The sequence below is a fragment of the Macaca thibetana genome, chromosome 8 (assembly GCF_024542745.1).
Source record: "Macaca thibetana thibetana isolate TM-01 chromosome 8, ASM2454274v1, whole genome shotgun sequence".
NCBI lineage: Eukaryota > Metazoa > Chordata > Mammalia > Primates > Cercopithecidae > Macaca > Macaca thibetana.
The window spans coordinates 73,507,315-73,523,647 of record NC_065585.1 but is presented as its reverse complement, the minus strand read 5'-3'; the positions used below and the strand labels follow the sequence as shown (position 1 = coordinate 73,523,647).

At 37.1% G+C, this 16,333-nt stretch overlaps 1 protein-coding gene across 12 annotated transcripts in view; it reads right to left on the bottom strand.

The window, feature by feature from the left end:
• EYA1 (EYA transcriptional coactivator and phosphatase 1) overlaps nucleotides 1-16,333 on the bottom strand; it is a 338,095-nt gene that overhangs the window by 44,864 nt on the left and 276,898 nt on the right. For all 12 annotated transcript variants that reach the window (XM_050801903.1, XM_050801902.1, XM_050801900.1 and 9 more), the window contains one exon: nucleotides 3,219-3,308. In XM_050801903.1, coding sequence (XP_050657860.1) covers nucleotides 3,219-3,308 — 90 coding nt within the window. The remainder of the gene's footprint in view (nucleotides 1-3,218; nucleotides 3,309-16,333) is intronic.

The following is a 16,333-nucleotide window of genomic DNA, read 5'->3' as shown; positions in this document are numbered from 1 at the left end:
TTCAAAAATTATACCTTAAATCTTCTAAATCATATCCTAATAACCATTTTAAGCAAGCACATTGATTGATAATATGACAAGTATTACTGAAAGCCCCTCACACAGGGGGTGTGTTTCATTAGTCAGAATGTCTTATTAAGCCAAGAAGTGAACTAACCAAATTATACCAAGAGATAGCTGGCAAAAGTTAAGATGTAGAAGAAAATAAGACCAAAAGTCAACAATTAGAGTTCAGGCATCATATTTCAAGCTAACCAAGAGACTATTAAGCTCCTTGAAATTACTTTTGTTATAGACCTTAAAAAACTAAAAACATGTAACTTAAATATATTAAAATATTCATGTCCCCACCACTATCCATTGCTAGTTGGAGTGTGAAATCAGGCATTACCACATCACTTCTCCCTGATGAGATAATTCTGGTGTTCTTAGGAGCATTATGCCACTACACTTTTTTTTCTGCCAGAAAATAATTTTACTTTTTATTTTGAAGAAAACATATTTGCAATAACCAGTCCCAGGTTTGTTGAATTTCAAAAATATAAAATAAAAGATTGGCCTGGGAGTGGTGGCTCATGCCTGTAATCGCAGTGCTTTGGGTGGCCGAGGCAGGTGGGTCATCTGAGGTCAGGAGTTTGAGACCAGCCTGGCCAACATGAGAAAACCCCATTTCTATTAAAAGTACAAAAATTAGCCAGGCATGGTGGCATGTATCTGTAATCCCAGCTACTTGGGATGCTGAGGCTGAATTGCTTGAACCTGGGAGGCACAGGCTGCAGTGAGCTGAGATGGCGCCACTGCACTCCAACCTGGAAGACAGAGCAAGACCCTGTCTCAAAAATAAAATAAAATAAAAGATTGAAATGAGTAAAAAAACAATTTATTTTTTAAAATATTGTGCAAATCTAGGGCAAGTAAACAATTTCCAAAGACAGAGTAAATGAATCTTTCATTTATACTTTTGTTAAAATCCTAACGTAAAATCAACTTTTGTAAGACTACAAGCTTAAACATTTTTCCATGATTGTTTTATATATTTGGTTGAATTACACCTTCATTCTCTTTTCTATTTTACCTCTAGTAAGGAATAGTCCTCATGCCAAAAACAGAATCTGATATTTCAGTAACTTCATAGACTGCTGGTTTTTCTTTTTCTTTTGAAATTTAGGTTTACAGAAAAAATGCATCTCCTATACCCTAAAAACCTAGAGCTTTTAATATATTTGTTTGAGTAGTATTTCAGTCTCTATAAAATCAGTGTAAATAATATCAATAAAGAAAAATCTGGTTATACTACACTGAAACTGAGTTTGGAAGTTTTTTGGTCTATATTATAACAAGCTATGACTGCCTAACATCTCACTTTTCACCACCTAATATTGGCACTGTATAACCAAGTCTTGGCACTGTTTTTTTTTTGTTTTGTTTTGTTTTTTCCTTTGAGACAGAGTTTCGCTCTTGTTGCCCAGGCTGGAGTGCAATGGCGTGATCTCGGCTCACCACAACCTCTGCCTCCCGGGTTCAAATGATTCTCCCGCCTCAGCCTCCCGAGTGGCAGGGATTACAGGCATGCACCACCACACCCAGCTAATTTTATATTTTTAATAGAGATGGGGGTGTCTCCATGTTGGTCAGGGTGGTCTCGAACTCCCAATCTCAGGGGATCCAATCACCTCGGCCTCACAAAGTGCTGGGATTATAGGCGTGAGCCACCACGCCCAGCCAAGTTTTGGCATTTTTAAGAAGGTACAGAGTTTTAAAAAAATAGGAAATTACTGCAAATTTCTTCTTAATGTTTGCTATTAACACCTATTAACATCAATAAACGTAACAAGGCTGTACCTAGGACAAAAATATCAGTCTACTCTATCTTTAGAAACAAATAGAAAAGTAGGAAAGGCATTTTTTAACATACTAGTAAAATGTGGAATTTTTTGTGCTGCTGTCTCATAAAGTGAAGTACAATTATCAATCAGAAACAGCTTTTGAAAATAAGTATGATAATTATGCATTTCTAAAGGCGATTCTAAACTTGTCACTCAATGGGAATATTTCTACCTTAAAAAAGCAGTAATGTCTTACATGTAATTTCTTCTTGAGTAAAACACTTTAAATTGCAAAAAAATTTTGTATTTTACCCTTAAGTGTAAAATAAATTTTTCACTAAGGAATAGAAAAAATAAAGCATATTTAATAACTTTATTGCACTGGAAGTTGCCAATTCGTCTTTGAGTAGTTTCATTGCAGATGAAAAGAAATCAAAATACAGGACAGATGTTGAACAAACCGCATTTAAGTTCTGTCACACACTGGCATTTTTCAAGTGATTTTGGCTCATCTATTAAATAAGGTGCATTTTGCTTGATTTTGAAAAGGGAAACATCAGGAAATATTTAAAGGCCAATTGCTGCCAATTAACTTTGATCAGTAAAAGTTCTATTTGAATCTTTCAGATTCTTCTCCTGTCTGAAATAACATACATTTATAAATCTAACAAAACAACTACTTGATGATTAATGCCTGTTGGCAGCCCTACCACAAGCTTGCTTAACAGTGGGATTTAAATAAACAACTGTCTCTATTAGAAGAGAACGAAATGTAGTTATAGTCATGTTTTCTCATAATGGAGATATGAAAAACAATATTCTCTATTCTTAAGAATGCTGCTCACCAAGACCATTGTGTTTGTCAGTGCCCGTAACAGTTTAGCTAGCCATCTTATAAGAGTCCGCCCTGAAATCATAATGGACCAATAAAATTAACAGCAGTGTGACACAAGCAATCCTGGCAACCCAAACAGCAAGGGCCAGACTAAAACATTTTCCTACCAATTGGATCAGCCAGAAAGTAAAGCATCAGACCTAATACAATAAGAGTTTGACATAACATATGCGAGTGTTATGAATTCTGTTGGACATATCTTAGTGGTGATTATGTAACTGAGAAATACGTAGCTTCTGATAATCAACAAAGTTTAAGGTTCTTGATATCAAATTTTAGTCTTTACTACTGGTCATGTAGGCTCTAACTCTGAAAATCAACAGCCAAAGTAAAGCAAAACAGAAATCCCATGAAGGCAAAACACATTGCCATATAACCAACAAACCTCTGTCTCACTATTCCAATTATATATTTAAAAAATAATAACCCATCATTATTTTAAAACCAATCACCTATTTTCAGACATGCAAAAATATGTATTAAAAATTTGAACTTACTTCTAAGTCATTAAAAAATAAATGTGTGTCTGCCAAGTTGAAAATCATTTCTTCCATTCGCAGTCCAAGTGAAACTGAAGTGGGTGGATCCTAAGAGAAGAATATGACAGGTCAAGAACATGTATACTTCAGGTTACATGAAATAGTGTCTCATTAAGAGGAAGCAGGCACTGGGGGAGAGGCTGAAAGCAAGAGACACAGAGAGAGACTTGGGCAATAGCTGCTTATTTTAGTGTGCATGACTTATTCTGTGGGCAAACTTCAGGGACTTATTTTACAAAAAGAGCCCCAAATGTTGTTGGTGCTTTATATACCAAAGAAAAAACTCATTTACCTTTTAAAAATATAAAATCTAGGGTTACTTAGACATACAAAATAAAGGAAATTCAACTTTATATGTCTATTTCAGGAGCAAAAAGTTCAGTGAATCAAGAAACCACTGCTTATGTTATGCCACCATCCATTAAAAGCATCTAAGTGCCCTGTCACAAATATCAGAAAATAGATACACTATAGCAAGCTTGCCCAACCTGCAGCCTGCATGCGGCCCAGTATGGCTTTGAATGCAGCCCAACACAAATTCATAAATTTTTCTTAAAACACTATGTTTTAAGTGATGATTTTTTTTTTTCTTTTCAGCTCATCAGCTATCATTAGTGTTAGTGTATTTTATGTGTTGCCTCAAACAATTCTTCTTCTTCCAGTGTGGCTTCCAGGGAAGCCAAAAGATTGGACAGCCCTGCACTATAGGTTAATTTCAGAAGGATAATAGATAGTAATTTTACTCCAGATAACTGTGTCATTATTTGTATTTATTCAACCTGTCAATTTTAAGTTATACTCAAAGCAGGAAGTGATGGCCACTCTGACCCCACGAGGCACTGTCCAGCTCAGGGAGCTGATCTAAAGATTCACATGACACTGTCCGGGCATCAAACAGCCCGTGCCATACTCAGAGGGCAGTGTTACATTCCACAGCGCACAGTGGCTTCTATCTAAAACTTCAAGTGTTGGACACTAGCAGCAAGTAGTCAGCCTCTCCCTACAAGCCAGATCCTGATGGTATCTACTGGCATTGAGATGAACTTGGGGGATATGCAGGTATTTGGAGTTTTTATCCTGTATTTACTGTCTATCAAATCCAAGAAGCAACATGATTCATGGCTGAAGATCCTGTATACTAAGTGATGAAAGATAACGTTTCCAGGAAGTATACAAGGCTATAAAATGAGATTTTGAAGGGTTTATTGGCATTCTATTAATAATACCAACTTTCGTATGTATGCCATTTTCAATTTTTCCAAAGAACAATAATTTATGATATACTATTTTATTGTCACAGCAAACCTTTGGAATAAGTATGGAATCTCCTTGCATCATCATGTAACCAGGGGGATTGTAAGTAGAGAAACTGCCTTCAGGCAAGCCCCACTGGGCAGATGTGCCAGTGTCATGACATGTGTGTCATGTGCCTTTGAGTCTTAGACTCAAGAACATACAATCCAAAGAAAAGACTCTTATGATTCAATACTTCCCAATGTCAACTCTGTACACTATCTACCTTGTTTTCTGAACACACTGACTTCATTTACAATATTGAGATGTGCCTGTGTGTTACCCCTACTCTTTAACATCTGTCATGCCTATAAGTTTGGGAAGTGGCAAGAAGTGGTGGGAGAGGAGGCCTAGACTCCTGCCTTTGCTTTCCCACTTAGGTGTCATCCTCTCATCGAGCCTGGTTTGTTCACCTAATAAATCCAAGAGCAAGATGGCAAACACAATATTCTCACATAGACTAATAAAAAACATCTAGTCTTTCATTTGTGGGAATTGTACATGTTTGTACACTTAGGAGAGAGCAGGAGCTGGAAAGGGTGGGGGATGGGAGTGGAGCCTCACTGGGCACCTGCCAGGGGCCTATCTGCTGTAGCCTGGAGGTCAACCCAACCCAATCTGGCTATTCCTCCAGCACCGCCCACCCCTAGCACTACCCACACCCCTCCAGCACCTCCCACACTCCTCCAGCACTTCCCACCCTCTTGGCACCGCCCACACCCTTCTAGCACCTGCCACATCCCTCCAGTACTTCCCACGCTCTTGGCACTGCCCACATCCCTTCAGCACCTCCCACATCTCTCTGGTACTTCCCATTGTCTTGGCACCACCTGCATACCTCCAGCACCTCCCACATCCCTCCAGCACCTCCCACATCCCTCCAGCACCTCCCACATCCCTCCAGCACCTCCCACATCCCTCCAGCACCTCCCACATCCCTCCAGCACCTCCCACATCCCTCCAGCACCTCCCACATCCCTCCAGCACCTCCCACATCCCTCCAGCACCTCCCACATCCCTCCAGCACTCCCACATCCCTTCAGCACCTCCCACATCCCTCCAGCACCTCCCACATCCCTCCAGCACCTCCCACATTCCTCCAGCACCTCCCACCCTCTTGGCACAGCCCACATCCCTTTAGCACCTCTCACCCCTTAGCACTACTCACACCCATCCAGCACTATCCACAACCCTAGAGTACCTCCCATCCCCTTAAGCACTGCCCCCACCTCTCCAGCATGGCCCAAGTTCTACCTTCCAGCAGACCTAGAGGAGGAACAGAGTACGTGAAACACGGCAGGATGGTGTAATTCACTGACCTCAGTTCCTCTCCTGCCTGTGCCTTTTCTGCCAGCTGACTGACAGTGGAAGGGACACAAAGGACACAGTATTGCCAAACTTCAGGGGTTAGATCGGCAAAGGGGAAAAGCAAACACCTCAGGGCTGATAAGAAGGCAGAGAGGAAATAAAGACGCAGAGGCTGAGTGTCCAAGAGTTCTGCTGGGAGGGACAAAGGAAAACGATTCCCTCAAATTTTGTGTGTGATGATTCATACTCCTTAGCGTTCTTAAATTGTCCCTTTTTAATACACCTGAAATCTATGAAATTTCATAGGTTTTAGAAGAATTGAATACAGTTTACAAATTACTGTAAAGAAAAACTTAACTCATTTGCTCTTGGATTTATGAGAAGTTGTTCACTCACAAGGAGTTTAAGTATCAGTAGGCATGCTGGGAAAAGCAAATGCTCAAATAGACCCTACAGCGGAATTAACCTGTAGGGGAAGCTCAAACAGATGTGTCTAAAACAAAACACCTGACTAAGGTGTTTATTCCCTCTAGCTCAGGCCAATAAAAATACCCTGCCTTGTCTCATAACCATGTCAATGAATCTTTTTATGTGGCAAGGATGGAGTCTGACCACATTTATTTAATTGCCAATTCTAAAATATATGTGCCATAGTATTGTTACTTTTGAAAAAGTATTCTTTCTCCTTGATATGGTTGCTTATTTATATGACCATTGAAAGAATTACTCTATTGTTCGTTAATATATAGCATACTTTAACTTTTCTTCATAAATTACAGTAATGACTTGCTAGTCAGAATACTAATAAATTTTAAAGGCTTGTTCAGTCTAGTGGTAAAATACAACACAGATGTTGGTCTTATTTACCTCTTAATGTTATTCTCTTTTGTTATTAGCTGTCATTTCTCAACAGTTTTTATACCTGCCACTCCAAGAATTGTTTTGAAACATTTACTACACCAAGAGAACAGTCTGGCAGCTAAGTGGAATAAGATAATTTTAGAATAGGAACGGGGTTCTAGTTGAGAGCTGTGTTTTTCAGACATCTTTGAACCACAATGCACAGTAAAAAACAAAATTAACATTGGGATCTAAGAATCTCTCTTATGTGCACGCACACACAGCTGAAATATGTTTGCCAAAGCAAGATATTGTTCACTGTGTGGATATACTGTGACACTGTCCATTTCACAGCCCTGTCCCAATCTACAGTTTGAAAGGCAGACCTCTAGAAAACACCTACTCTTTGACTTTAGAAACAGGCGCACTGAGTTCCTAGAGGGTTGTGATTTGTGCGTGATGATCCAGCAAGCAGAGTGCAAACCCATCTCAGCGTAAGTGTTTTACCCAAGAGGAAACTAGCAGAAGGACAGATAGATAATTCTGCTCATGGAATTGCTTACATATTCTAGCAACTGGAGTTCTCACATCGAGGTTAGATTTTATTTTCCTATTATAATAGCTAATATGTTAACACTGTTAAAATTTCTAAACACGTCTCATACAAGTACAAGTCAAATGTGAAAAAAGCTAACGCTGAACAGTTAATAAATAACTCGTGGCTTGATGGCTTATTTTGGCATATTAAGAACAAGGAAAAAAACACATTCTTAAACCAAAACTGAGATGTTAAAATCCCCAGGTCTTTGGTTTAATCTTACTATTTTTATAATACATAATTTTCTTGCAATAACAAATTCCAGAGCTGCAGTTCTAAAAGGGCTTCTTCCAAAGCACCATTTTTTGTTATATCACTTTCAAAAAATTATTTAGAGCTTAGCCTCCACTTCAAAGTAACATCTCATTTTAAGTCAATCTCATTGCCAAATGTTCTCATTCTTTTCAAAGCATGGCCCTTCTGTGGCATGTGCCACTGCTGTTTACTCTCTTCTTGACATTTCTCCTCTATGACAGCAATATTTTATGGGCATTTTCCTAGAATCTATGTATACATCATCTGCTTGTTAAATGTCTGTATCAGTCCATTCATGCTGCTAATAAAGACATACCCAAGATTGGGTCATTTATAAAGAAAGGAGGTTTAAGTAACTCACAGTTCAGCATGGCTGGGGAGGCCTCAGGAAACCTACAATCATGGCAGAAGGGGAAGCAAACACATCCTTCTTTAAATGGTGGCAGCAAGGAGAAGTGCAGAGTAAATGCAGGGAAAAGCCCCTTACAACACCATTAGATCTTGTGAGAACTCACTGTCATGAGAACAGCATGGAGGTAATCATCCCCATGATTCAATTATCTCCCACTGGGTCCCTCCCATGACACATGGGAATTATGGGAGCTACAATTCAAAATGAGATTTGGGTGGGGACACAGCCAAACCATATCAATGACGTTGGTTCCTAGAACTTTATTCTTATCCTTCCATCTCTCATTCTATTCAGATCACCTTGTGGACTCAAGCACACTGATGGCTTCAACCACCACCCACTCCTCTCTGTCAGATCTTAGATCTCAACTGGAGGCTCATATATCAATTACTTATTGGTCATTTCTACTTAGATGTCCCATAAAGCACCTGAAACTCAATGTGTGGCAAGTTGGATTCATCACACTTCCTCTGGAAACCTACTGTATTCATTCTTTAGTGGAATGGCATACCAACCCAGACCTTGGCATTTTCCTAGTCACCTCTTTTTAGCTCCACATTGAATCAATTTCAACATCCTGTTATTGGACCCAGAATTCCAGCCTCCCTTATTGTCATTGCCATTGTTCTTTGCTTTCTTTTTTTTTTTTTTTTTCCCTTAGCTTGTGTCTTTTGTGGATATTTGGTATGGTCTCCTTCACTGGGGTCTATTTCTAGGTTGTTGCTACCCTCATTCCAGCCTCTCATCTCTTTCAAAAAATATCCAAATGCTTTAATGAGTGCAAAAGACCTGTACATGTCTAACTTTTGCTTATATATACAAGGTGGGCTGTTTCTGATTTTTCAAACTGTTGTCTTGATCATGAAATCCTTTCCTCAAAACACAACTAGGCAGAGGCCTAAACTGGGGCAAAGGATCTGTCCACACAGGTTCATAGACCGTGGTCTCAGATGGAGCCTGTACACTCATATCTCCATCCCTGCAGGCAGTGCTCCCCGCCGGGCGCCTTTCCCAGTTCTGCAGCTCCACCTCCCTGATTCTTGTTGGCTGGGCTCCCCGGTTGCTGGTACCACAGCTCTATGTGTTCTTGTCTCGGCAGACCAGAGGTTTATCCCTGTATCTTCCTCCTTCCGTTTTTTAGATTCAGAGTTACGATTTTCTTTCTTTTTAGTTTTAGTATGAAACTCTTATTTGCAGAATCAAAAAGAGGGTATCAATCCTCTGAAAAAACATAATGGGAGGCTTTGTTTCTATTTCGCGTAGAATGTTTTGTTCAATTAGATTTTTCTCTTTTTACAGCCTTTAAACAACATTTTAAGCTTTAGGCTATGACTCCTTGGTTTTTCCTATCCCTATATACTTATCTCTATATCCTTGGTACCCAATACAATGCATGTCATAAAAGGTTTCCCAAAATTTGGTGGAGGAATAAATGAATGAAAAGCAATAAATAGAGAATATTTCAAATAATTCCAGTGAAGAAAAGAAGAAAATACTAAATTTTACCTTTCATTAGCTGTTAGTGTTGTCAGTGAAAAAAAAAATTCCTAATTATCTAGCCTAGGGGAAAAAAAAAGGGCACTTGAATCTGAAAATCTCATTCCATCTACATAATACAGTATTAAACATTAAACATGTTCACTAGTAAATGCTATTTACCTAATTAAGGAAAAGCCCATTCTTAGAATAGCTGCATAGGTAGCCTTACTTTTCTATTTAACAAAGTGGATAATATTAGCATAAGGTCAGCATAACATTTATTTTGTAAACTCAGTAGTGGTATGTATTATATCATTTTGTAAAATACGTTCTTATGTGCCCTGAAATTTATTTCTCTGGTAAAAATTGAATAGTACAGTGAAGAGGCTCAAAAGGAAAAAAATACACTTAACTGATCAATTTTCTTGTTTAATGAAGAAATTGTACATTTACTATAGTTCTTATGTACAGGAAATTCTTCTAGTGGAAACCTTAAGTTGTTCTTCACCCAAATGAAACTCAATACACAACATTAACTTCACGCCCACACACAGGAATGAAATCTAACCCTGTTCCTAAATTATTTGGATATGATATTAAGTTGCAAATGTCTACTTAAAGTCACTAAAGTGAAGTGAAGGAACTTGTTGTCATCCTAGGCTACCCATGGCTGTTTTCAGTACATCAAAGGCAAATTATGCCTACTAATTCAAAGTAACATTATGTAGAAAAAGTAAATTATGATGTAATTGGCTGAGTGTCTGTAGAACCAGGAATAAAACAATTGTTTTGCCTTCATCCTCTGTCAAGTAGTCTTTAATTTTTCTATTGCCTCAAGGTCTCTTTCTCTTTTTTTCTACAACACAGAACTGCTCATGGAGACTAAAATTTTCATCATATACCCAAATCACCAGCATCAACCCTGGTCCACTGTTGTTCCTTGAACTGTTTATTGATTTTTTTTAATCCTCATCACAGCTATCACACTCGATCTTGATTAAAATGTTAAAAAGGAAAAAATTCTGGACAAAAGCAGTGCACAGAAATACTGAAATGCCATTAAATACACAGTCTCTAGAGAGATTAATCTCTGTCAACTTTGAATTCAAATGCTGAAAATCTGTAATTGGGTTTGAAGTAAATAAAAGAAAGGGGTATAGAAATGCATATGGGTACTAGATCATCAGAGGACTAGGATATTTCCTCTTGGGGCCCTGCTTTGTTTCATCGATGAGCTAGGGCATGTGATAAACTTCAAGTATCATTAAAAATGCACTTTTTAGTAGGCACAATACATATAGTACTTCAGAGTTTTGAATTTACCAAGATTCTCACACACACCAGATGAAGGCATTGTTGCTTCTGCAAGGCTAAGTCATTTGCTTCCAATAATGCCTTCATCTGTGTATGTGAGAATCAGTAAATTCAAATTTCTGAAGTGCTATATGTATTGTGCCCACTAAAAAGTAACGGTATTCCTTTACAACAATGCAAAACGGACTAATATACTCAATCTCTGCAGCACTACCTTAAAGGAATCTTACATTCAAACTAGACTTTCACCATACTTACTACTCAAGGCACTTTCAATAGAATGTTCATACGATTCCTCATAACAATTATTTTTGAGGTGACCATATTTTTAAGAGCTCAGTCATCAGTAAAGCTAATTTGGGTGGAAGTTAAACTAGACAATACAACATGACCACTCCCAGAAGGGGCTGCCACTGGTTCTTCCAAAAGATGTCAACCAAGCTTCATAGTACAGAGCTGGTTCTTATCATTGGGAAAGATGACCCAACTCTGGTAAGGTGTACTATACTCTGAAGGTCTAGGAACTAAGGGGAAAGTAGAATCACTCAGATGGGATCTGAGCAATGCACTGGTTCAACTGACACCTAGAAATGTTCTTCAAAAAAATCAGTTACTTGCATAGCCATGTCATGTGATTGCTTTAAGTTAGTCACATATACCTTTCTGCTTATACCATTTAATCATTAAATGGTGACAATTTGTGAACAGGTACTTAAGCTTAGTTCAAATCCAATCAATTAACAAATGACTGGGGGGAATAGGTCTTGGCAACATCTTGACCCTGACCAAGTTTATCAACAAATGTATGCCAGTAATACATGGTTATAAACAGGAATTCTTGACGTAGAGTGCAAATTTAATATGCCTTCAATGTAAAGTCCCTGAAATTTTTCAGTGATCATAAAACGATCCAATACTCTAGCATTTCAGGAATCACATAATATTTTAGAAAGTTTTTGTCTGTGATCGAGTTGAAGGATAAATTTGTGAAAGCACTTTAAGAATATCAAATTAACATAAAATATTAGCTACCATAATAATAAAGAGAAGTAGAGTCTTCCAGTATCAGTTCTGGAGTATCTGTATCAAGCATCTGGTATTCTGTTTGCTCAGGGTAAAGTGCATGTGATTTGGACTGTGCCCACTCCAGGAAGAAGATAAAGAGTTTAAAATTTGGGGGGATTATTTAAAAAATAAAAAGGATCCTTCTCCCACAAACAGACACTTTGGTTGTATCATCAAACTGATTATAGGACAAAAGTGGTCTATTCCTTGGCTCTCTGATGTGAGTATAGCATTATTTCTTTAAATAGTTGATTACATCCCAGTCAAAATTAGCATGTTAGAATGTACATAAATCTCTAATAAATATTTATTCTTACACTGAGACAAAGAAACTACCTGTAGAGCAAATGTCTAAGGCGAGACTTAAGCCTCAAGTAGGATAGCTGGAATCTGCCTTTAAAGTTAGCCACCAAGCATACCTATAGACTAATCATGTTAGTTCACTGATCTTATCAGTTAGTTCTCTGACTTGAAACTAGGCTGGTAGATTGAACTTCACCACACTATTGAAAAGATAACAAAGGAATGTGGTACCTGCCATGTGACTCAGCATGAGTCACTCAGGACACCTATTGTCCACTAAAGGTAACCAAGAAGCCTTAATCAAAAATATGCAATAGTATTTTAGAGCTATTCAAGAAGAGGAGATACTTGAAAAAATATCAAAATTCAGCAAGTGGTTTAGTTTCATCTCAAAACTTCGCCTCAGCAAAAATAGCCCTGAGCTAATTATCTGCAACAGGAACTGTCAGTCTTTTTTTTCTGTCAGCAAGTCTACATATATTTGATTCAGCTCAATTAAGGATCTATGGTTTATAAAACTTCCAAACTCTTGAATTTTCTTCTTCTTAGTCAACCTCCTTAGAGCTAAGATGAAAGAATGTACAGCATAAGTAACAATATTCTGTAATGGCCTGCTGAAGCAGCTTCTCCAACTGGAATACTGAAGTTTTAAAAACAACAACTAGACGCTCAAGAAGGATATACCTCATCTATAAAGTCTTTACCGAAAAAAAAAAAAAAAAAAGGAAACTGAATCTAACTAAGCAAGCTCCTAGATCTAGCTATCAGATTGTAGGAAATACAGAGGACAAAGAAACATGCTAAATAATACAATAGGGCTGCTGTTAAGAAAACCCAGACTCCCAGGAACTCTATAGGACAGACAATCTGGTTACTTCAACAGAAATACACAAGGTTTAAACAAAGGGATTGAGTGAGAATCTATAGATTAAAGACACTTAGGAGACATATCATAAACCGTAAAGTAAATAAACAAAACTACTGGAGAAAAACACTTTATGAACTAGAAAGAAAAGGAAACTACCCAATAAAATAAAGCTCGTATATGAAAAGCCCACAATCAACATCATACTCAATGGTAAATGTCTGAAAGTCTTTCCTCTAAGATCAGGAACAAGACGACAAGTCTGCTTTTTGCCACTTCTATGTAACAACACATAGAAGTTCTAGCCAGAAGTATTAGGCAAGAATAACAAATAAAAGGCGTCAAAGTTGTAAAAGAAGAAGTAAAATGATATCTGTTTACAATGACATAATTTTGTATGTAGAAAGCCCCAAAGACCAACCACAAACACACATACACAGTCCATTAGAATTAATGAATACATTCAGCATAGTTGCAGGATGAAAAAACAACACACAAAAATCAGTTGTGTTTCTATACACCAGCAACGACTAAGCCAGGAAAGAAATTAAGAAAATGATTCCATTTACAATAGCAGAAATGAAAGGAATCAAATACTTAGGAATAAACTAAGGAGGGAAAACACTTGTACACTGAAAATTTTTTTAAAATTATTGCTAAAAACATTAAAGAAGATACAAATAAACGGAAAGACATCCCATGTTCATGGATGAAAGATGTAATGTTAAGATGTCAATACTATCCAAAGTGATTTACAGATCTAATGCAATCCCTATCAAATCCCCAATAGTATTTTTTTTGCAGAAACAGAAAATCCATTTTGAAATTTATATGAAATCTCAAAGGACCTTGAAGATCCAAAACAATTTTTAAAAATAACAAACTTGGAAGTGTTACACTTGCCAATTTCAAAACTTATTACAAAGACACAGTAATCAAAACAATGTGGTTCTGGCAAAAATACAGATGTACAGACCAATGGAATATAGAGAGACCAGAAATAAACCCTCATATGTATGATCAGATGATTTTCAATAAGGGTGCCAAGACCATTCAATGAGGAAATGATAGTCTTTTCAACAAACGATGCTGGGGAAACTGGATATCCACATGCAAAAATTCAAGGTAAATCCTTACCTTATACCATATGCAAAAATTAACTCAAAATAGATCAAAAACCTAAATGAAAGACCTAAAATATAAAATTTTATGGGAAAAGCTTCATGACATTGGATTTCTCAATTGGATTGACACCAAAAGCAAAGGCAATAACCAAAAAAATAAATTCAAAACATCAAAATGAAAAATTTATATAATCAAAGGAAACAACAGTGAAAAGGCAGCCTACAGAATGGGAGAAAATAATTGAAAATCATATATTTAATAAGGGGTCAATATACAGAATATGTAAAGACTTCCTATGACTCGATAATAAAAAAAAATCCTGATTTAAAAAACGGGAAAAGGATCATCTCTAAAGAAGTTATACAAATGGTCAAAAAGCACATGAAATATGCTCATCATCATTATTCATGACGGAAATGTGAACCCAAACCACTCTGAGTTATTATCTCACAGCCATTAGAATGGCTACTATCAGAAAACAAAAAACAGAAAATAATAAATGTTGATGAGGATGTGGAGAAATTGGAATCCCTGTGCACAGCTGGTGGGAACATAAAATGCTATAGTGCTAAGATAAACAGTACAGCAGTTTCTCAAAAAATTAAGTATGTAATTACTATATGATCCTGCAATTCCCCTTCTGGTTATATACCCCAAAAATACTAAAAGCAGGGAAGACATTTTGCATACTCATATTCATAGCAGCATTATTTAAAACAGTCATAGGTGGAAGCAACTGAAGTGTCCATTGATAGATATATAAATAAAATGTGGCATATACATACAATGGAATATTAATTAATCTTAAAAAGGGAGGAAATTCTTACTTGTTATAACATGGATGAACCTTGAGGACCTTGTGCTGAGTGAAATCAGCCAGTCACAAAAAGTAAAGTACTATATGATTCCACTTATATGAGGGTACCTCCAATACACAGAGACAGAAAGAAGAATAGATGTTGCCAGGAATTGGGGGGAGGGGAGAATGGGGAGTTGTTTAATGGGTTTAGACTTTCAATTTTGAGAGAAAAAAAAATTTTGGAGATTGGTTTCACAACAATGTGAATGTACTTAAAACTACTGAACTGTATACTTAAAATGGTTAAGAAGGTAAAGTTTTTTATGTGTACATCACAATTAAAAATAAAAATTGGCCAGGCACGGTGGCTCACGCCTATAATTCCAATATTTTGGGAGGCCAAGGTGGTGGATCACCTGAGGTCAGGAGTTCGAGACCAGCCTGACCAACGTGGTGAAACTCCATCTCTACTAAAAATACAAAATTAGCTGGGCATGGTGGCGCATGCCTCTAATCCCAGCTACTTGGGAGGCTGAGGCAGGAGAATCGCCTGAACCTGGGAGATGGAGGTTGCAATGAGCTGAGATCACACCATTGCACTCCAGCCTGGGCAACAAGAGCTAAACTCCATCTCAAAAAAATAAAATAAAATAAACAATAATTTTAAATACAACTGTTGGTTAAACATTTAATGATATTACAAAATTATTTTTAATTTCACTACATGGCTAAGGTGCTGAATACCATTTATTATTTCTACTCTAAACAATTCTTTTAGTGATTTCCTAAATACATACTCAACTCTATACAAATTAAATAATGTGATATCTGGGATTTGTTTTGAAAAATCATTCTTGGAAAGAACCAGGAAACAGAGGGATATGATAAAGATACAGATAAAACAAGATTGGCTAGGACTTAATATTTGTTAAAGCTGGAGTGGTTACCTTGGGTTTCGTTATACATACTATTCTATCTACTTTTCTATGTTTGCAAATTTCTATAATGAAAAGTTAAAAAAATATAAAAATATTCACTAATACAAGATTGGCTGTTTTTGGTAGTGAAACTATGGATTAAAAATATTTATCCTGAAAATTTAAAACACATGCAAGCCATACTTTTACAATGCCAAAAACATTTTAAAGGCCATAATGCAAAAGCCTGCCAAAGTTCCTCAGCATATCACCTTTTATCGAAAAGAAGGTGAGAGGGCCTACTTGGGTAATCTGTACCCAGATATAAGTGAGTATTTGGAATACACACAAGAATGTATGTCAGATGATGCTTGGCCTCTATTCACTCTATTCATTTTTACCATATGGGATGTTCTTTTCTAGGAACCCAGAGGAACTCCTCCATTTTTGAAACCACAAGATCATCTCATACATTTAAGAATAGCGGTGTTGAATTGCAA